The following is a 22,472-nucleotide window of genomic DNA, read 5'->3' on the forward strand; positions in this document are numbered from 1 at the left end:
TATACCCTCTGCTAAACAAACTGCTCTGCTTGGAGGGGACCCTCTTCAGCCCTAGAAAGAAACTATATTAAAGCTGAATGATTTTCATCATCTTGGTGATTGAGAGGTATATACTAAGTATGTCCAAGACGAGGCTTCATGTTTTCTCCTCACAATGGCTCAAGCCACAAGGACAACTTCTGCATCATTCACACAGAGCGGCAATCTGAGTATCAACAGAAGCTGGACTGTTTCAAACAGTATATCGTGCAAAACATTCCCATTTTCTGTCCACCTTGGCTGAGGCAGAAGAAGTAGCGATGTGGCAGTCCCAGCTTTGCCCTGCCATGGTCACATGGGATTGTTGGGAAAGGGAGAGAACAGTCATTAAATGGGCTGGATCTGCCCACACTCATGACGTTTGTCCCAACCCCACTCTGAGCTGCGAGACATGAGCAGAAAACACACAATGGCAGGACAAGGCAGCTGTCCCCAGGCTACTGACAGGTAGGCGGCACTATCTCAGCTCAAGCGATTACAGCATCCACAGGCTGTAGCCTATCCTGCCTTCATCTCCATGCCCCCAAGCCATTGACAGCACTCTGCAGCTTCACTCCAGCATCCAACCATCCCCTTCAGTTTCCCTGGCTGCCATTCCCGCGGGGATTCCCCCTGGTCATCAGCTGCCACTCTGACAGCTTGTTCATCTTAGCTCTTGTGCCACACCTGCCCAGCCACACAAGGACATCTGAGCTACTCTAGGGCACTCGAAAGTGGTATCTAACAATGGCAAATCTAGCACTGCAGGACCTGCAACTCCCCTGCAATACAATTAAATTAAATGAAGATGTGAGACAGTCTAGAGCTGCCAGCCCACCAACACGGGCAGGAGTAGGGCATGAATTTCTATTACTGTGTTCACAAGCACTCAGGTTTAATGGTAAAAATTTTATTATTGAAATGTCACTGGTGATAGCTTATAAAAAGAGAAAATTACAGATTTTTTAAATTCTGTTGCTGATATCCAGATCTGCACTTTTTTTCCCCTTTATTTCTTTCAGTCATTTGTAATAGCCTTTCTTCAAGGCAGCAGAAGGCTCTGTTTTATCTTTGTACAGACAAAACGCGAGAACAGTAAACTTGGATTGTGTTTTACTTGAGGCCAACACTTCAAAGCAGGTCAGGAGAAAACCTTCAGAAAGACCTGAGCAGTTTGTACCCTATTTCCAACCCAGCTGTGCCTAGGACCCACTGCCCAAAACAAGAAGGTGCCTAAAGATGTGAGATTTTTCAAAGACCTCTAACTCCAGAACACTTCAAATCTCAACAAATAGCACCTAGTCTCTTATATCCCTCATGCAATACAAATAATTCCTTTTCATTTTACCAACTCAAGTGTTGTAAGAAGCTTAACTCTCGAGTTAGCAACAATTTGTGTCTGACAAAAATTACTCCAGAATACTGTTTTTTCTCTGGTACAAACTATGAAACCTATCAGTGCTGCGGTAATACCATGTTATTATCTGCAATACATAAAAAACATAAAGGCAATATAAAAGCCTTGGAAGGGCCTTAGCTCACAGAAAAATGACGCTACAGGCTGGAAAACTGAGATATTCACACGCAGTACAAGCAAATAATAGTTGAAGCAGAAAACTTTGGAAAACCTACCATAGCACAACTTGAGACACTAGACCTAAAGCACTTTCTCCAGACTTGGATAAATTCTTCCAGCTACTGGCAGTAAGCAATACAGCTCACTGATTTTAAACCACATGAGTCTCTATAGTTAACAGGAGACTGGTACTCCAAAAGCGCAATTTAACCCCTACAAGAACAAGTATTTAAAGTAAGTGAGGCTTCATCATGCCCTGAAGAAATACCTGTCTCTATTGCAGAGGAAACCTGAATGATGGCCTAGGTGTGAGTTTCACTTTCAAATACCTGAAATTAAAAAGCCAATCTTTAGTGGTTGCATTACTCCATTAACTTGAGAAATCTCACCTCGCTTATGTTTCTTGCAGCCCAGATGATGGATAGTGGATGGTCTACCAATCCATATAAATACCTAATTAATTTTCTAATCTTAAAAAAGTTCTGACTATACCTTGGGGCAAAAACTTCTTAAGGTTAATTACATATCACGTAAAACTCTTTCAAAATCCTATTTTAAGTTAGATGTCTTTCAATTTTCCAGAGTACTTGCTCCTTCAATGATGAGAAGGGATTCTTCATACTACCTTCTAGATTCCTGTGATGTTTCCAGTCCAACACTTTTTTTAAAAGTTGGTAAAATTAGCCACTTATATCCTTGTTTAGATGCTTAAGGAATTTCATAACCAATGCATCCTAAAGTCAGAAGCCCATTTCATGCTGCCTACCCTTTTAAAACCCCCAAATGTACCTTTTTGACACAAGGTGACTGAATTGCCAGAATACACACTAACAACCCAATACACAGGCACACAAAATCTGCAGCTTGTATTATATGATGCAAACCACTTCCTTTTATGTAGATTAGCAGTATCCTGGACTGGTAAAGCCTTCATTTTTTAGCAACAGGAAAAGTAAGATGAGAATTTACCTTCACACACAGATGGGTCCTAAAATATTGCTGAACAGAGAAAGCTTGTTATCAAAAACCAGCAATTCATCTCTCATTTAAGAACAATAATGTCTGGTCTTTTTACATTTTGAAAAGATTTACCTTCTTTTTTTAATATATTTAATAAAGTACAATTTTTGAGGCACATTTAGAGTAAACTGGGCCTTTAATAAAACCCTGCATATCTAATCAACTTCAGGTGCTATTGGTTTAGCCAACCCTTTATGGTTTCAATTAACCTAACTCACATTTATCACTGCTTTGATAAATCAAAGTATTTTCCTCTCTTTTGATAGCAAGAGAAGACTCAGTAAGCACATGGACCCAGTGCTTGGGCCCCAAAATAATACAGTTTGGCTAGCAAATAAAAATACCAAAATGAGTACACAGGACCTTTAGTAGTTCTTATAGGTGATGAAACCCAAATAAAAATAGATGGATGACGTGCCCCTTTGAAAGCTTTCCGAAAGACCTGTGGAATTCATTTTAATACGGCACAAATAAAGCACAGACACAGATGTTTCCTGAAGGCAAGCAGGAGAGACACAAATAAAGCATGCCATTGTGTCTCCCTACTGCCTGCCAATATGAGGCAGCAGGGATGTTTGTTTTCCTTACATTTTCTTTAAAAAAAAATTGAAGGACTAGAAAAGATTGATTTATGGAACTGCAGAAAATCTACAGGAAGGAGTTGGAAGGCCCAGTACTTTCCTCATAAAGCAAACAGGTTCATCACTAATTAGTGAAAGAGCGTTTTCATGGTGAGAAAAATCAATTGCAAGCAATAAAAGAGTGCTTAAAGGACTTTGCCTTCACCGTTTTGTGACAAAGTTACCACCTTGATGGCATGAATCCAAATGTCTTCCTAATCACCTTAGGCTGCTGGCATTCATTACATGGCTTTCCAAGCCATCGTTTCCAAGTCTGATCTTCTGGCTCCTACAAGTTTTTGACAGGAGGTGGCTGGTCCCCTGAAGACCTCTGTAACAATCTCAGGGGTAGTGGGTCTGCCACAGCTTCATCTGCAGCAGAAACCCCTGGCTTTCCATGTCTTGGAGATTTGTAAAGGTTCGAGTTCTACCTCCTGGCATAAGAAAAATTTTATATAGATTGAAAAGCACTTCTGACTCCTACCATCAGCTCTGAAAATTTTATCCAGAAAAATGAGGCCAAACCTTCCTCGGCTACACATGATGTCCAAGCCCAGGATTTGGGGCAACCTATGCCTGATTTTTTCTGCTAAAGGCAAAGCATCATCCCTTTCCCCCTCAACTCATCTAAGAAAGTCATGGCCTGCTTTCTGAGATTTGTTCTTAGTTATTGCAATTGGAACAAGCTCATCTCATTGTTAAGCTCATCTCGTTTTATGTAAGTAATTAATTACCCTCCAAATGGCTTATCCTGTTTATTTCCTTCCTCCTAACTTTGCAGAGGCATGATTATTCAGAACACACTGATGGGTAACCACATATCTGATTGTTACCACACCACAGCGATTCAACAAAGTCTTCAGACACATTTGTATTATCCAAATAGCAACAGCAGGGCTTGATGACAAAATACTTAAAATGGCCTTTTAAAACAATAATAATGATTTATGGGTCCCCAGAAAGACTTAAGGTATTTAGTGTCTTCCAGGACACTCTCTCAAATCAATAATCACTGATTGATTTTAAAATTTTTTGTAAATTCAGAAAGGCTGATGCCTGTCAGTGGGAAGATTCGTACTTTACAATCACCATTCAACTTTAATGCAGTCATCACAAACCCCACAGAAAAACAAGCAAAACCCAAAGCCAAGACAGTCAGATATTAACCAAATCCTTCTGGAAAAATTCAAACAGCAGCAGATTGCAACAAATAAAATTGGATGCTGCCATTGACAAGAAAAAGGCACCCAGATAGAAGTTTTTTTAGCATCGTCAGGGCTTCTGCCTCCAAGACACTCCCAAACTCTGCACTCTGGAAAAATAGAAATGTGCCATATCTATTCTTGGTAGGAAGCTTGTAAATATTCGATTTTATGCCAGCTCCAATGATTTTTCTGAGTTTGCCTTAAGCTGCCTGTTCAAAGTTTACTCATGCACAGATGCAGATAAAGACTATATAGCAGCAGCACTGAGTTGCCAAGGGCACTAGGAAGCACGATTCTTTCTTATGCAGGATTCAAGATTCAGATGCCAAACTGACCATTGGGTTGGTGAAGGCATGAGCTGTACAAGGCTGTACAAGGAAAGTGGCAAGCAGATTCTAATGCTCAGTATTCTGTGACTAACATCTAAGTTTTGAATGGGGGAGGTTTTCCAAGGGAGAGAAAGCTATTCCTCATTTTCAGAAGCACCCAGACCATTTGGTCATCCCTGCAACACACTCTTGTCAGGTTTTCTGATAACAGAGAACACGTTACCTGCATATCCCAAGTACTGCTAAAATACACACTTCATTTATCATCTGAGTTCATCCAGACCCAAACACTGACTCAGAGGCAGCTTTGTTCCCTAGGATCAGGTTATCCTTTCCTGGAGTGGGTATATAAGGATGATTCCTCTCCAAAAGACATCCCCGGAGGCACTGCTCTGAGCCTGCTGTTCCCTGAAGTTAGAGGGGAACAGCAGGCTACATATAGCACAGCTGTCTGGGAATTGAGATTTTCAATACTGTATTCTTGAAGAGCCTGTTCAGTCAGTCTTTCTATTTTGTTAGTAGAGCTGTACGGAAAATCTTAATAGAAAGCTCATTCATTACACTTGCTGCTATTTCATTTAACATTATAAGGTATAGGTAATAGCAAGTCAGGATTTCTGGTCATTTAACAGAGGTTCACTGTGGGTCCTCTAAGTGTTTGCATTCACTTGTTTTTCAAACCCTTTGTAACTTGTCCTTTCCACCAGTCACACCACCACATGCACCCCTTCAAAGCTGCATGGGTGCACCTAACTTCCTCTTCCCTCCTGCTGCTCCAAAGAAAGAGTCTGCAAATTGCCACAGACCCTCAGCTCTTAATTCTCATGTCCTCACTGTGTACTCCGAAGCAACCACAAACACAGAAGTAATGAAAAATAAAATTGTAAAATTGCTGCTGTTCTGCAAGTTCAGTCCCCTGGGTAAACCTAATACGATATTAAATTCCAAACCCTTTGGCATCACAAACAGCTTCCAAGTTGTAGCGTCTCATGACTGAGCAACAAATAGGAGTAGCTGGAAGCCACTGTGCAGTAGGGTAGCCAAGGACTTGGTCACCATCACAGAAACATGGTGGGATGACTCTGATGACTGGAGTGCAGCAATGGATGGCTTTGAGCTCTTCAGAATGGATAGTCAGGAAGGGAGAAGAGGGAGGGTGGCTCTCTATGTTAGGGAGGCTTTCATTTGTACAGAGCTCAATGATTGTGATGATAAGGTCGAGTGCTTATGGGTAAGGATGAGGGGGAAGGCCAACAAGACAGATATCCTGCTTGGACTATGTTATAGACCGCCTGACCAGGAAGATGTTGACAAAGCGTTCTGTAAAGTGGCTGGCAAAAGTCTCACAATTGCCCTTGGGGGACTTTAACTTACCAGATGTCTGCTGGAAATACAACACAGCAGAAAGGAAACAGTCTAGGTGGCCCTTGGAGTATGTGGAAGACGACTGGAGGATGTGCCTTGCCTGACTTTCTGTTTACAGAGAACGACTCTTGAGAGATGTGGTGGCTGGAGACTGTCCTGGGCTTAGCAACCATGGAATGATAGAGTTTTTGATTCTTGATGAAGTAAGGAGAGGGGGATCAGCAAAATCACTACCATGGTCTTCTGGAGGGCAGACTTTGCCTATTCAGGGCACTGGTTGGAAGTCCCTTGGAAAAAAAGTGCTGAAGGGCAAAAGGGTCCAGGAAGCCTGGATGTTATTCAAGAAGGAAGTCTTAAAGGCGCAGAAGCAGGCTGTCCCTATGCACCACAAGGGGAACCAGAGGGGAAGACAAAGGGAGTTTTTGCTGGGACTCTAGAAGAAAAAGAGAATTTACCACTTTTGGAAGAAAGGACAGGCAACTCAAAAAGACTACAAGGATCTTGTTAGGTCATATAGGGAGAAAATTAGAAAGGCAAAAGCTCAGCTAGAACTCAATATCTGGCCACTGCTGCAAGAGAAAACAAAAAATGTTTTTACAAATGCATCAACAACAAGATGAGAGCCAAGGAGAATCTCCATCCTCTATTGGAGATATAGGGGAACATTGCTACTGAGGATAAGGAAAAAGCTGAGGTACTTAATGCATTCTTCACCTCAGTCTTTAATAGTCAGACCAGTTATCCACAGGGTATTCAGCCCCCTGAGCTGGAAGACAGAGATGGAGAGCAGAACAGACCCCTCACAATCCAGGAGGAATCAGTTAATGACCTGCTACACCACCTAGACACTCAAAAGTCTATGGGGCCAGATGGAATCCACCCAAGAGTACTGAGGGAACTGGCAGAGGAGCTTGTGAAGCCACTCTCCCTCATTTATCAGCAGACCTGGTTACCAGGGGAGGACCCAAACAACTGGAGGCTGGTTAGTGTGATATCCATCTACAAGAAGAGCCAGAAAGAGGATCCGGGGAACTATAGGACTGTCAACCTGACTTTGGTACAAGGAAGTATTATGGAGTTCATCTTGAATGCGCTCATCAGGCATGTGCAGGTCGACCAGGGGATCAGGTCCAGCCAGCATGGATTCAAAAAGGGCAGGTCCTGCTTGACTATTCTGATCTCCTTCTACGACCAGGTGACCCAACTAGTGGATTAGGGAAAGGCTGTAGATGTTATCTACCTGGACTTCAGTGAAGCTTTTGATACTGTCTCCCACAGCAATCTCCTAGAGAAGCTCACGGCTCATAGTTCAGACAGATGCACTCTTCACTGGGTAAAAAATTGGCTGGACAGCTGAGTCCAGAGATTTGTGGTTAAGGGAGCTGGCAGCTGGTGACAAGTGGTGTTCCTCAGGGCTCAGCATTGGGACTAGTTCTGTTTAATATACTCATCAATGATCTGGATGAGGGGATTGAGTGCTCCCTCAGTAAGGTTGCAGGTGATGCCAATTGGTCAGAAATGTTCATATGTTTGGGGGTAGGGAAGCTCTACAGTGGGACCTGGACAGGCTGGATCAATGGACCAAGGCCATCTGTATGAGGTTCAACAAGGCCAAGTGTCAGGTCCTGCACTTGGTTCACAACAACCCCATGCAGCACTACACGCTTGGGAAAGAGTGGCTGGAAAGCTGCCCAGCAACAAATGACCTGGTGGTGCTAGCTGACTGCCAGGTGAACATGAGCCAGCAGTGTGCCCAGGTGGCCAAGAAGGCCAACAGCATCCTGTCTTGTATCAGAAATGGTGTGACCAGCAGGAGTAGGGAAGTGATCTGTACTTGGCATCAGTGAGGCTGCGCCTCGAATACTGTGTTTAGTTCAGGCCCTCTCAGTAAAGAAGGAGACCATGTGGCTGGAGCGAGGCCAGAGAAGGTCAATAAAGCTGGTGAAGGGGTTGGAGCAGCAGTCGTATCAGGAATGGCTGAGGGAACTGGTTTTATTTAGCATGGAGATGAGGAGGCTTAGTGAAGGCCTTATCGCTCTCTACAAACATCTGAAAGGAGGTTGTAGCGAGGTGAGTGCTGGCCTCTTTTTCCCAAGTAACAAGGGACAGGATGAGAAGAAATGGCTTCAAGTTGTGCTAGGGGAGGTTTAGATTGGATATTAGGAAAAAAAAATCTTTACCAAAAGAGTGGTGAAGCATTGGAACAGGCTGTGCAGGGAAATGGTGGAGTCTCCATCTCTGGAGGTGTTAACAAACCATGTAGCTGTGGCACCTGGGGATATAGTTTAGTAAGAGGGGTGGTGTTGGGCTGACAGTTGGATGTGATGATCTTAGGGGTCTTTCCCAAAGCTTCCAATTGATTGTATGATTAAAAAAAAAAGATCTGGAAACTAATAGATGAGTTTAAATTTCAACAGAGAAAGATTAAATAATCCTTATTGTCTCCCTATTTTCACTTGTTTCTGAAATGGCTAGAATAAAACTTAATTTAATCTTCCTTTAGTAAAAGGATACCTGCTACAAATTATTGCTCTGCATCAATAATGTAAGTTCTTCCTACCAAAGGAGAAGAAATCTTGCATTTTCAAAAGTCTAACTCGTTTCTCACTGCACCAAACCCAGGATGTTTACTTTTTCTTCAGTTCAATCAGCTGAGTAAATAAAACTAGACTGGTAAACCTCTGTTCCTGCCAGCATAATACCGCTGTGTTAAATCAAGGATTTAATTTAAACATTTCTGCAGATGAATTTTGGAATCTTTGTTTTTCAATTTTCTACCTAACTCTGAGGATATTTTCATGATTTCAAAAAAAACCAGCAGGACTGAAACAACAAGCTCATCTGGGTGCTGAGATTAGTCATGTCTCCTTAAATAAAATACATATGTTGAAGCAAGAAAATGAGCAGATAATCACTTAACACCCATACAACATATGGGGAGAGTGGGATATAGCAACAGTTTGCAAAGGAGGCGTATTTTCAAAAGGTGCTTCTCAGTTTTGTGCCCAATGCTCCTTGCTGCTCACCACCCCCAGCCTGGGCTGGACTCCCTAAAAGATCCCAGACTGGGCTTTGCAAGGTTTTATATAGTAATAATCAACATTGAGTCTTTGCATTTGGCTCCTACTTTTGGCTTTTAGGTTGCACATTCTCAGATTTATTTCTGTAATCCTGTGAGCTAGAGACTCCTATGGAAAGAAAATGAAAAATAAAGGAGTATGGTATGAGTTTTGTTTCAAGTCAGAAACTTGGGAGGACATCTTTTTTATTTATCCATTAAATCAATGCCATATGCCCTTAGTCCTGGAGCTTTTGAAGCCCCCATGGGAGCCACGGAGCTGAGGGGGGCTTGTTCAGTCATTTAGAGATTGATTTCTGAAGGCTGCAGTGCAGGACATTTCTGCATCATGCCCATCAATGGAATTTCAGTGAATCCAGACAAAATACTTAAAAACTTTATCTCCAGTGTGTTTGAAATAAATATATTTTTATTCCTGAGATTTTTAGGTTTTTGATGTAGTGCTTATTCTATTGTTGCAGAAGATGGGATGGGGGCAGGCTTCCACAAGAGGGAAGAAAGCTGCAACAAAACTGAACTGATTAACGCCAGGATTAAACTATTTTAATAGTGTCTCTTCAGCAACAAAAGGAGCTCCCAGCTAAGACTCTAGGACTCCCTGTCTGAAAGAAAGAAAATTAAATTTCCAGGATGACTTTTGGGTGGGTTTCTATTGCACTGGATGAGCTTTTCCAACAAATCCAAGACTACTGCTCAGCATGCTCCTCTTTTAAGAGGTCCCCATGAGCTGTGCTTTGTAAAGAGGTGGTCTACGGTGCAAGCCAAACTATACTATGGCTAAAATAATAACATAATAAAATGGGACAAAAAGAGAAACAAGCTGACCGCCTTCTTTCTAGCAGGCCCACAACTGCCCTTGGCAGCTAAGGCTGACAGGACGCTCTTCCAAAGTAAATAAAATAAAATCTCGTTGCCACATACTGCAATGCAGAAGACTGTCAGGAGGTCTGGTCTGGCTGGGGGAAGCAGTAACAAACTCAATTGCAGCCAGGCAGCAACAGGGGAAGGGGGGACGGCTGCCCACCAGAACTTCAAAGGAAAAGCTACATTGTGAGGAAGAGAAAGGATGGTTTCTGGTCTCTGCTAGGAGAAAGGTTTCACTCTCTCCCCTCTGGACATTTGGAGAAGAACTGTGTAACTTCAGGTGTGTCACCTGCTCGGCCCTGTTGATGAATCCTTTCAATCTGCTTATAGGACTTGCCTTTTGTTAACTAATTAAATGCTCCCCCCCTCCAAAGTTCTCCTAGTTTTCCATGTCAACAACTAATGTGCCCGACATTGTGCCCAGTTAAGCATAGAGCAAATACAGGACCTTGTTTTTCAGTAGCTATGGTGAAGAGCACATCTGGATTACCATCAGTGTAGCCCCTCTTTTTTTCCCCTTTACGATGACTCAAACGAACAGTTTTTAAATGTCTGCAGATCAAGCACTATACTGCCACACAACACAAAAGCATCTAGGGAGGAGGTTCACCTGAAACCCCGTGTTCTGCACAGAGAATGGGGAGTAAGCTTTTAGAAACATGTGGATTGTTTGTCGGGCTGCAGCATCTGGCATGGGTCAGAGGAATACCTACTATGCAAGGACCACAAGCAGCCACAGTACAGGCCTGACCATCCAGAAACGATTTGGGATGGAGAGCTGAAGAATGGTGCTTTTCCTTTGTCACATAAGGCTTCCTACAGGAATGTGAATATAAAAAAGATTCAGTGTACTCTTGTCTACGACAGTCTGAGACATTTCACACTTCTAACACCTATCCAGCACAACGGAAAAGCGCGAAGGAGAAACTTCGAGTTGCTGAACTCCAGAAGTCACTCCACATGGCAGCAACCTCCAGTAAAACAGCTTCACAACTGCTCTAAAGTATTCCAGCACATAATATGTCTTCGTGAGGAGCCATCTGCTAGCAAAAGTGCATAAATACCACACTGATATGCCTAAAGTCTCCACCTCACAGCCTAAGCATGCAAGCAACACAGAAGGCTTTTGCCATCCAAAATGCTTGGTCATCCTTGGTCTGAAAGATCTGTCTTCCCTGAAAACTCATAAGGGCTGAGGGAATCAATTCTCTGAAACAATGCCTTGCCAGGTACATTTGTGGACAGTGAATTAGTTTGTGCTCATGAGCAATATCATGCACCCTTTGCCTCCCATTTACGCTCTCAGAAGTGTCACAAGTGACATACAAGTGATGTGGGCAGAGCTACCAAAGACTAAATGACACTTCTCACTGCCCATCTCTCCTTACCTATGTTTGCCAACAAGCCATGAAGAAATTAAAGAGCAATGGCCACAGTGGACCTCAGGCCCCAAGAATCAGCCATTTGAAAAGGCTGGAAAGGAAAATCCCCTCCTGCTCCACATTTGTGGAGGCACAAGCAGAAGATATATGCATCACTCAAGAGACTGATGCTTCAGAACTATTGTCTGTGTTGCTACATACTAAAAAGATCTTTAAAAGGCAGAAGAGAGTCTCACCTTGGGTAAACTCTCATAATTTCTGTTTAAATGCATTGAAGGAAGAAGTCAAACTGAACTTTTTCGAAAGGTCCAAGGTAAAAGCATGCTACTTTTGGTGATGGTACCTGTTGTGAAACGGGAGCTAGTCTGCCCTCCTGGCACCAGCAGCAGGTGTAGAAATGCTTGCAGCTCTAAACAACGTGCCCCACATACACGAGCTCAAATCTTTTCCTGGCTACATGCCTCAAAAGCAGGTCTAGAGCATAGATCTCACTGTCTCTGCAGACCCACCCACTGAATTGGCTCAGTACTAACCTGCCATACAAGGAAGATGCTGTCAGCACAGGTGGATGAACCCACATGTGTAGAAACCCTACTTCCCTCTTGAAAGTGCTTGGCTAAGCTGGAAAAGTTAACATGGTTGAAAAAAAAGTCAGCTCTGTACTCATCAAGTCTCCTGTTGGGTAACCCACAGGTAACCAGTGCTCCACTCTAGGAATGTCAGATTCTCCCATGCTGGCACAATAATACAGGGACTGTTCCTGAAGGTTAGGGAAGTTTATGTTTACAGTTTTGCAAAATGACTACAAATCTTCCAGTCACACCGCATCTGGTTCAGGCACTGCCCTTTGAATAGCTTTTCTGTTGGTGCAGTAATTAAAGGTATCCCAGGTGACATCTGATACCTTATCAAGTTCATTAATTTAAGTGGAGTTATTTAGTGCTCTGTTTTCTGTACTTCATAATGTATTTCCAGCCTTTAAAGTGACATAGGCAAGCACCAGACTGCAGGGGTGCTTTCTATTAGATATTTTATGGCCTTTATTTTTACGTTGCCATAGGGAATCGAGTATTTTGCTGTTGTCGAACAGGTTTAGGATTTATGTTGCAAGAGTTTCACCACAGCTTAACACAGACCAATGTTAGGAAATGAACTGGGAGAACAAACTCCCATTCAGGTCTCCATTTGCTGTAAAGTTGTCACACATAGATGGCAGCAAGGGGCCCCTCTAATGCAGGCCCTCAGTTTGGTTTGTTTTTTAAATATAAACCGACAAGACAAGATGCAAGTCTCTGTGACCACGCTGAGAGCCAGCAAAGGCAATGTGTGTCTTGAGAGACACATCTGTGTGTCTTCTCACCAACTATATAGAAACATGGAGGCAAGCTCAGGAAAGATATTCTTGGTCACCTGTGAAATAATGTGATCTGTGGCTTTTTATTCCACAGCTGCTGCACCACATCCACATTTTGCAACTGAGTCAGAGCAAATAACTCTGGAAGAAAAACACAATCTTACCTAGACGATTACTATGATTTTACATAGAAGATGTTTGTGATCTTACTTAAGTTTTCCACAGACCACAAGCCCCTAACATCCCCAGAAAAGCACCCTCAAAGATTAAATCCCTTCTCCGCTAAAAAATCTTCAACTTCTCTTAACTGAAGCATATCTAAAACTGAGACAACAGAAGCCTTGGATTTAGAGTCTTAACTTTGTCTTGCTTAGGTATTCAGAAATTACAATCAAGTTTCTTCTGAAATTCTTTTTTTGATAAACTTCCTGGGGTGAGCTTTCTCTTTCTGATTTTATGTTTTGTTTCTCTTATTTCTTCAGTGTAAAAGATCACTAGTAATGAAGTAATACATTTGGAAGGGTATTAACAACATACTTATAAGTATTTCAATTGCTTATGTTTTCAAAGCATTTTAATGAAGTCAAATTAGGAACAGACACTCATCTGCCAAAGAACCTATAAAATATTTCACAATGACATTATAATTGACAAAACTGGTTGTATAAATTCATGGCATTTTAAACAAAGATACTAGAGATTAGGACAAGCAAGATTATTCAATAGGCTGCTATAATTATAAGGACTTTGGTTTTTTCCCCTCCCCAGTTTTTAATTTAAATGTCATATTACAAAGCTCTCTAGACAGATTTTGTGTGGGTAACCTTAGAAAGAATGTTCTCTAATGCATGACGAGTAGTCATATTAATAAGTGTTATTAAATATACCATTGCTTTAATGCCTCATGTAAGACTGAATGGAAGACCATCACACAGAGATCAGTCCTGGACACCCAGGAGTTAGAATGCCTCCAATTTTACCTTAATGCCTTCTTTGCCTCAAGTTTTAATAGTTAGATCACTTGTTCTCCAGATACTCGGTCCCCTGAGCTGGAAGACAGAGAAGGGGAGCCAAATGGAGCCCCTATAATCCAAGAGGAAATGATTAGCAACCTGCTACTCCACCTAGACATGCACAAGTCTATGGAGCCAGACAGGGTCTACTGAAGAGTACTGAAGGAACTGGCAGAAGTGCTTACCAAGCCACATTCAAACATTTATCAGCAGTCCTGGCTAATGGGGGAGGTCCCACTTCAGGAGATTAGCAAATGTTATGCCTATCTACAAGACAGGCCAGAAAGAGGATCCAGGGAACTACAGGTCTATCAGCCTGACGTTAGTGCTGAGGAGGTTATAGAGCCGATCATAGAATCATAGAATCACTAGGTTGGAAGGGATCCACTGGGTCATCGAGTCCAACCATTCCTAACACTCCCTAAACCATGCCCCTCAGCACCTCGTCCACCCGCTCCTTAAACACCTCCAGGGAAGGTGACTCAGCCACCTCCCTGGGCAGCCTGTTCCATCTTGAAGGTTATCATGCAGTATCCTGCCTGAGAAACTGGCTACTACTGTCCTGGACAGGTGGTACCCTCTGCTGGGTTAAGACCTGGCTCGATGGCCAGGCCCAAAGAATGGTGGAAAATAGAGTTAAATCCAGCTGGAGGCAGATCACAAGTGATGTTCCCCAGGGCTCAGTGCTGATTGCAGTTCTGTTCAATATCTTTATCAATTACCTGGATGAGAGGATCGAATGCACCCTTAGCAAGTTTGCAGATGATGCTAAGCTGGGAGGAAGTGTTGATCTGTTGGAGGGTAGGGAGACTTTACAGAGAGATCTGAACAGGCTGGATTGATGGGCTGAGGTCAATGGGATGAGATTTAACAAGGCCAAGTGCAGAGTCCTGCACTTGAGATACAACAACTCTGTGCAGTGCTACAGGCTTAGGAAGAGTGGTTGGAAAGCTGCCTGGCAGAGAAAGACCTGGGGTGTTGGTTGACAGCAAGCTGAACGTGAGTCAGCACTGGCCCAGGTGGCCAAGAAGGACAAAAGCATGTTGGCTTTTATGAGAACCAGTGTGGCCAGCAGGACCAGGGAAGTGATCGTACCCCTGTATTTGGCAGTGGTGAGGCCGCACCTCAAATACTGTATTCAGTTCTGGGCCCCTCACTATAAGAGAGACATTGAGGTCCTGGAGCGTGTCCACAGAAGAGTGATGAAACTGGTGAGGGGGCTGGAGAACAATTCTTATGAGGAGCAGCTGAGGGAACTGGGGTTGCTTAGCCTGGAGAAGAGGAGGCTGCGGGGAGACCTTATTGGTCTCCACAGGAGGTTGCAGAGAGGTGAGTATTGGTCTCTTCTCTCAAGTGATAGGTGATAGGACAAGAGTCAGTGGTGTCAAGCTGTGTCAGGGGAAGTTTAGATTGGACATTAGGAAAAATTTCTTCACAGAAAGGGTTATCAAGCACAGGAATAGGCTGCCCACGGAGGCGGTTGAGTCACCATCCCTGGAGGTGTTTAAAAGGCAGGTAGATGAGATGCTGGAGGACATGGTTTAGTACGGTTGTAGACAAGATCTCGAAAGTCTTTTCCAACCTAATGATTCTATGATTCTGTGCAGCACTTAGAGGATAACCAGGTGATCAGGCTCATTCAGCATGGGTTTAAGAAAGGCAGGCCCTGCCTACCTAAACCGATCTCCAATTATGACAAGGTGACTAGCTTAGTGGATGAAGGAAAGCCTGTGTATGTTGTCTACCTAGACTTTAGTAAAGCTTTTAACACAGTTTTCCACAGCATTCTCCTGGAAAAACTGTCTGCTTATGGCTTGGAAGGTGTACAATTCACCGCATTAATAAAATGGCTGGATGGGCAGGCCCAAAGAGTTGCGGTGAATGGAGTTAAATCCATTTGGCAGCTGGTCACAAGTAGTGTTCCCCAGGGGTCAGTGCTGGGGCCGATGATTTTTAATACCTTTTTCAATTATCTGGATGAGCGCATCAAGTGCACCCTCAGTAAGTTTGCAGACAGCACCAAATTGGGCAGGAATATTGATGTGCTTGTGGGTGGGAAGGCTCTGCAGAGGGATCTGGACAGGCTTGATTAATGGGCTGAAGTCAATTGTATGAGGTTTAGCAAGGCCAAATTCTGAGTCACGCACTTGAGTCACAACAACCCCATGCCACGCTACAGGCTTGGGGAAGAGTGGATGGAAAGCTACCTGGAGCATGTGTAAAGAAGGGCAATGAAGCTGGTGAAGGGCCTGGAGACAAGTCTTATGAAGAACAGCTGAGGGAGCTGGGATCGTTTACTCTGGAGAAAAGGAGGCTGAGGGATGACCTTATCACTCTCTACAGCTACCTGAAAGGATATTGAAGCGAGGCAGATGCTGATCTCTTCTCCCAAGTAACAAGCAACAGGACCAGAGGAAATGGCCTCAAGTTGCATCAGTGGAGGTTTAGACTAGATATTAGATAAAATGTCTTCACTGAAAGAGTTGCCAAGAATTGGAACAGGCTGTCCAGGGAAGTGGTCAAGTAACCATCATTGGAGGTATTTAAAAGACATAGAGATCTGGCACTTATGGACATGATTTAGTGGTGAACTTGGCAGTGTTCAGTTTATGGTTATGCTTGATGCTCTTAAAGGTCTTTTCCAACTTAAATGATTCTATCTTATAGCTGAATGACAGCAGAAACACACTGCAGAGCAGCCTGCCTGCAACCTGGGCAGGGGTAGACACAGTGAGTGAGAGCCCTGTGGATTCCTGAGCTTACTAGAGGCTCCTGAATTTGTATAGGCTCAGGTCCCCTTTCCTCTCATTCTTCAAAGAAGAAGGTGTGCTTAAGAAAGTAAAACTTCACCCAAAGGACCAGGCCAGGTTGTGGCAGACCAGTGGCATTGCAAGTCTTGCCTTCTGGTTTAAGGGAGGATTGACGTTGTTTAAATCAAACTTCTGTGAAGCAGTAAGAAAAGTACCTTGTGGAGAACTGCCTTGCAATTGTGCAATTCAGTCATCTCTTAACAAGCTCTCCTCATGCCTCTTCTCCTGCTCCCACCACAGAAGAGAGTTGTGTGCAACTGGTTTTATTAGTTAGCAGGCTCCCCTTCTTATGATGTGCTGCACCTGAAATCCCACTTGTATTTTTGAAGCAAGCAATTAAAGCCAAATGTACTTGAATAAGCAGGGTCTGATGGAGACTATTATTCTATCAGTATAATGAAACAGCTTGCTAGACAGTAAGATGCTCAGACATTAACCAAATCCAAGGACAATACATGCTTGGGTGGCAAGCATATCCTCTGATGTGGGCACCCCCAGATAAATCGACTTTAACTTTGCTGAAACTGATCAGATTCTGGGGAGTCACTAAATCTGTCAGGAGCCAAAACAAGCAGGAAGGAAGTAAGACTGCTGCCTTTCGAGCACAGAGAAATAGTAATGATTGACAATTTCAACACTTTCCCTGTAGGGACTGAAATAATTAGCCAGTAATTATCAGGCACAATTTCCTTTTATGCAGAGGGACTAGGAGGTTACCTGCTTCAAGGACAGCAAATGCTTCCTTCGCGCAAAATCAAATCGAAAATGCCACTACTAACAGGCCAGTTCTAATAAAGACAGTGCTTCAACATCAGCCATTTGATGTACGTATTAGAAGCCACTCTGCAGTGCCATAACCAAATGTATTGCCCCTGGTTACCACTGTTACCGGCAGAGTTGGTTTCCCTGTACACTCCTCAGAGAGAAATGCAAACATAAACAGCAAAGTACAGATATAGGCAGAGAGAAAGATAAAGACACAAGCACTTACTTGATATTGTCAAGACATCCAGATTCAGGTTTCAATATGGCAGTATGATGAAACATTTTATAGAGAGCAATCCCAAGGAAGATGACATTAAGCTGCAATGGGGGGGGGAAGGAAAAAAAAGGGTTATGTGTAACAGCACAACAGGATGAGGAGAAAGTCATCTGTGTCTCTGTAACAGATGAGTTGCTGTAGGAAACTAGCTCTCGCTACAGTTTTGCAGCAACTGAATGATAGAAAATTGCCAAACATTTTACATGGTGAACCGGCTTGTAGACTGCAGGACTGGTGATGTCACAGTGGTACCAAAGCCAAGGTGCTGTGTATGTTACTGATACAGGGCTGATTCTAATACCAACTGTAGTGCTTTAAATGACATCATGGAAAATTAAGAATATTTGTCTCTTCTGTGTACAGTCATGAAAAGTCATTCCAAGCATCTTGCTTAGATGGCCCTGCTGTAACAAAGCAAAAAAAAAGCACCTTTTTTTCTGTGAATATATCTTTTAAATACAGTGTAATGGAGGACATGGGTAGGGAAATCACGACTGCTGAAGATGCTTAGAAAAATATAAAATTGCAAAATAAAAAGGAAAGAGAGTTTGATTTGTCCTGGAAAAGATGTAATGATGTTTCAATGTCTCAGTGTTAACAAGGTTGCCAATTCCCAGAAAGTAGTTCCCTCAAAAGCCCAGGCCAGGGTTTGAAACATAATGGCAATATATATTTTTATGAATGAACTGATTAAGGTGGAAAAAAACCCCAACAGTTGTAGCTGGTAGTGTGGCTCCCTCCTTGATGTGGAAGGGTGCTGAAACAGCCTTGAGCTGCAGGAGTAGAAGCAGGGACAATATTTATACTGAAGTTTTGATGAAGCACCCAGTTTGCTGTGTTAGACAAGCTGTAGTCAATTCAAAACAAAAGATGGTTTATTTAAGGCATGTTTTAGCCATTAAAGTATAAGGAAACTCCAGCTGCTTCTGAAGTTGGGTTTTCTACCTTGTTGCTGTATTAGCTGATATGCTGGCAATGTGCTAACCATGAAGTTAGATGAGCTTGAATCTCTTCTGGGAAGGAAAAACACCCATCAATTCTCTCTTCCAGTACAGACTTTATTTCATTCCCCCCATTCCAGATTTCCCTTTTTTTGCTTGATCAATGCAAAACTTCTCTCTGGAATTCAAAAGTCAGGGGGTAGAGAGTGGCATGAAAATAGAGTTTGGCACTTCTGTATGGCCAACGGTAGAAAACAAACTCTGCAAATGCCCACTCTGAAGCTCCCCAGTACATTTTGATCAAGTATTTTGCAATGCCAAGAGCCTTTCGCAATAAGAGTCTAATTGTTTGTGCCAGGTGGGGTCAAAAGACAACATGCCTTTCTCAAATTAATCTCTGTAAATTAAAGGTAAAGAATAAAGGGACAGCAAAAGTTTTATTTCTTGACCTGAGAGATAGAGTAGTTAATTAGGAGTTCTTACCATTATTATCAAGGTTGCTGGTCCTATGAAGCTCCAAATGAAGTAGGTGTCAAGTCGGAGCCAACATCTGTAATGAAACACAGGGGAAAGAAGGTATTCAAGGACTGCACCCAGGACATACATCAAGAATGAGCGAGTGACAGAGAAGAATGTGAGCTGCAAGACACATCAGTAGGAGACAGGAAATATTACATTGCTTGTTCATTTAAATGCTGAATTATGTGCCCAATTTCTGACAGCACTATTGATGTAGTAAGATAATTACCTTTGGAGGAAGCAGGGATAAAATGGCACAAGGCCTAGTTGATAAGGCTTTCTGCATCTGCTGGAAAAAAACTTAAAACTGTGGGGGATTTTTAAGGTAGGGGTCCAGTAAGCATCCATGGAGCTTCTTTGCTTTATGCTTCTTTTCCCTCTCTGCCTCTGATGCAATGCAAGTTGTCTGTCAACTGTCAAATGAAATGACATTTCTCTGGCAAGCAGATCAGAGCAAATTTGGTGCAAACAGGAAGAACGATTTGGATAGCAGAAGGCTGAGGTTTAATTAGGTTCAGGAACTTCCCATTTAGAGCATTTTATTTCCCTGAACCTCCAGAGTGTTTTGTTTCCACTAATGTTTCAAGTGTTGCATATGGTCTGCGCTATTGCATGAAGTTGATTCATGGCCTAAAACTAAATTATTAATCGCTTAATTTCAACTGCATTTAATACTCCCCACATTTTTTAAGGCCTCTGGGAAACTACATTTCCATTCTTACTCCATTTCAGGTGACAGGAAGATAAAATGGAAGTGACTGGTTACAAGACAGACAAATATAAATTCCAAGACAGTTTCATACGATGATTAAAACAATAATATCTTGTCGTGTTTGCAAATCACAGCTGCGTTTATACATAGAGGACTAAGAAAGTGTAAAACTCCTCTTACACTAAACATCCAAAGGAATTTCATAATTAGGCAAGTGACAGGAAGTGTATACATGAATTTATCATGGTGGAAGAGATAGCAGTTCTCACAAATGACAGCTCCAGTGCACGTACTGAATGTTTTTTCCCTTCCAAAGGACTTTGCAATAGGCAGAAAGGTCTGTGCCAGAAGCGCCATAGAAGAGATCAGCAGGAGCCACCTGCTGAGAGAATAAAACAAGCCCTAAATCTCTACGACTGAGAGAAGCCAAGATATGGATAAATTCAAAGATGTAGATAAAGCTTCTCACTTCCCTCCCTGACCATATAAATTTCAGGTCTTGTCAGTGTTGAGGATGTATCAAGATATATATGGTCATACTATTTGCCACAAATTAAAATACTGTCACTCCTGTGAATGGCACTCCTGTGCTGCCTCTGCAGCTGTTCATCTAAAATCTTCATGTGGCAGCATCAAAATCTTAATGGAAGAGGCAAGCAGAGGCTTTCGGAGCGATTACAGGGAAATCTTGTTTCCTTTGCAAGTGCTGAAGTTCAAGGTGATTTAGATGCAGCTGGTAATGGAACAACACGAGTGACTAGGAACTATTTGAATCTGATTTCCTATAGGAAGGGGTTTATGCGATCATGACATCTGTGCATCACCCATAATAACATCTGAAATCTTGCTCAATTGCAACTAGATTTGACAAAGGAATAGAGGTTTCAAAGATAATGAGGTCCCTGTAAAAAGTCTTCTCCCCATCCCTGAAAAAACACGTCTGCATGGCAGCAGCTCACTCATTACATGACATTTGAGAGTTTCTATCTATCCCAGCCCACAGTAAAAAATATAACTAGTGCTTATGCCTCAGCTGCCACCTATGAATCAGGAACATGCAGCCGCACAACTTTTTTCTAGCAATAATAAGGTCATTGGTGAGTGGGAGAGAACTGAGAGGGTTGGGTTTTTTCTTTAAAATTAAAACATTCTGAACTCTTTCATCAGTTTAACATTCAAAACATACTGAGCCCCTGGACTTGGGAGCACAATGTATTTTAATTGCCAAGAAACTTGGTTTTCTGTCAGCACAAAGAGCAAGCCAGCTCTTAGAAAGCTCACAGAAGAGAAAAGACATTAAACCCTCTCTTTACTCCTTAAAGCATGATGGCCGTCTGTGTGGTCACATTGGATGCAGCTGGTTTTGAATGCATATAGATTGGGACATGGGGAAAACTGGTAAAAGCTGAAATACAGCATGAGGGAAAAAGCTGTGCCAGGCTGAGCAAAGAAGCATGAAAAAATTGGTTCCATTTCCAGCCAGCCAAATGGATGAAATTTTCCACCCTATTCCCCTAAAGTATCTGTCTCTCTGGTTGTAGAGCACAATTCAGTTACAAAAGATGGATGTGGTTGATGGGAAACAACTGGGGAGACAGGTCCTGTCCTTAGGATAAGCTGGGAAGAGGCGTGGAGCAAAAAAGTCTTCTTCCAATGAGAGACAGCTTCACCTAAGCAAAGGTATAGCTTGCAAAAACCAGAGAAGGCTTTCTTTTGCCTCTCTGCATGCTTTGAAGAACATGATGCCATTTTTGATTTGTTTTAACAGAAAAATCGCCTTTCAATGAAACCGCGTATGACACTTAGTCTTGGACAACTAAATGGAAAGCTACAGGCCTGCCTCTAACCCACAGAAGGACTTAAAAAAGCTGGTTTTTTATGGTCATCAGGGAGAGATGCAATGTTGAACCTGTCCTCATTAAAAATGCAAATTAAGAACAAAACATCAAAACACAGGCATCCCGCCAATTGTGTTGAGGAGTTGTAAACTGCTAATCAGACAAGTACCACATGAGCTTTTCTTCCCTTAAAAGACAAAAAAACACATGCACAATGAGGTGCATAAATAAGCTCCTTAGAACAAGGAAGCAATCAGGCAACTCACTTCCCAAAGTTGCTAATTGTGGGCTGCTGAGTTACTTCTGACCCCCCATGCACAGCTGCACCATGAACACTGACTTGACGCATTACAAGCCTAGATTCCACTGCCATTAAGCAAACGAGCTGATTCAAGACTCAGTGCAACACAGAAGAAATTATTTGAAAGTCTGTGGATGCAGGGAATGCTGCTCAAAATCCCGTTGCTTCTTCCAAGAGTCACTCCAGTGTATTCAGTGCTTGTAACAAGCTCTGTGGCATTGGCTTCCTTTCCTTTCCTTTACTTGCTCATTTACTCCTTTTCCACAGTGACAAGTCTCTATATTCACCTGAATCTCTTCCCAAGTAATAAAGACTACAAAGAGTTTACTCTATTTTCTGCATGAAGAGAAATCAAATACTAAACTATCCCTGGGGTGCACTAAATATAACCAATAAACAATCATTAGCCGCCATTGGACCATAAAATTTGAAGAACCCTAAACATATCATGTTGTTCATGGGAGCTCAGTGGTTTGTTTCACAT

General features: G+C 42.5%; 1 protein-coding gene across 18 annotated transcripts in view; it reads right to left on the reverse strand.

The window, feature by feature from the left end:
* The window catches only part of ADGRL3 (adhesion G protein-coupled receptor L3), a 532,152-nt gene that overhangs the window by 40,232 nt on the left and 469,448 nt on the right, over positions 1-22,472 (reverse strand). For all 18 annotated transcript variants that reach the window (XM_054064759.1, XM_054064762.1, XM_054064751.1 and 15 more), the window contains 2 exons: positions 19,102-19,168; positions 17,627-17,718 (listed from right to left, as the gene is read on the reverse strand). In XM_054064759.1, the coding sequence (XP_053920734.1) occupies positions 17,627-17,718; positions 19,102-19,168 (159 nt within the window). The remainder of the gene's footprint in view (positions 1-17,626; positions 17,719-19,101; positions 19,169-22,472) is intronic.

Source organism: Cuculus canorus, chromosome 4 (assembly GCF_017976375.1).
Source record: "Cuculus canorus isolate bCucCan1 chromosome 4, bCucCan1.pri, whole genome shotgun sequence".
NCBI classification, from domain to species: Eukaryota; Metazoa; Chordata; class Aves; order Cuculiformes; family Cuculidae; genus Cuculus; species Cuculus canorus.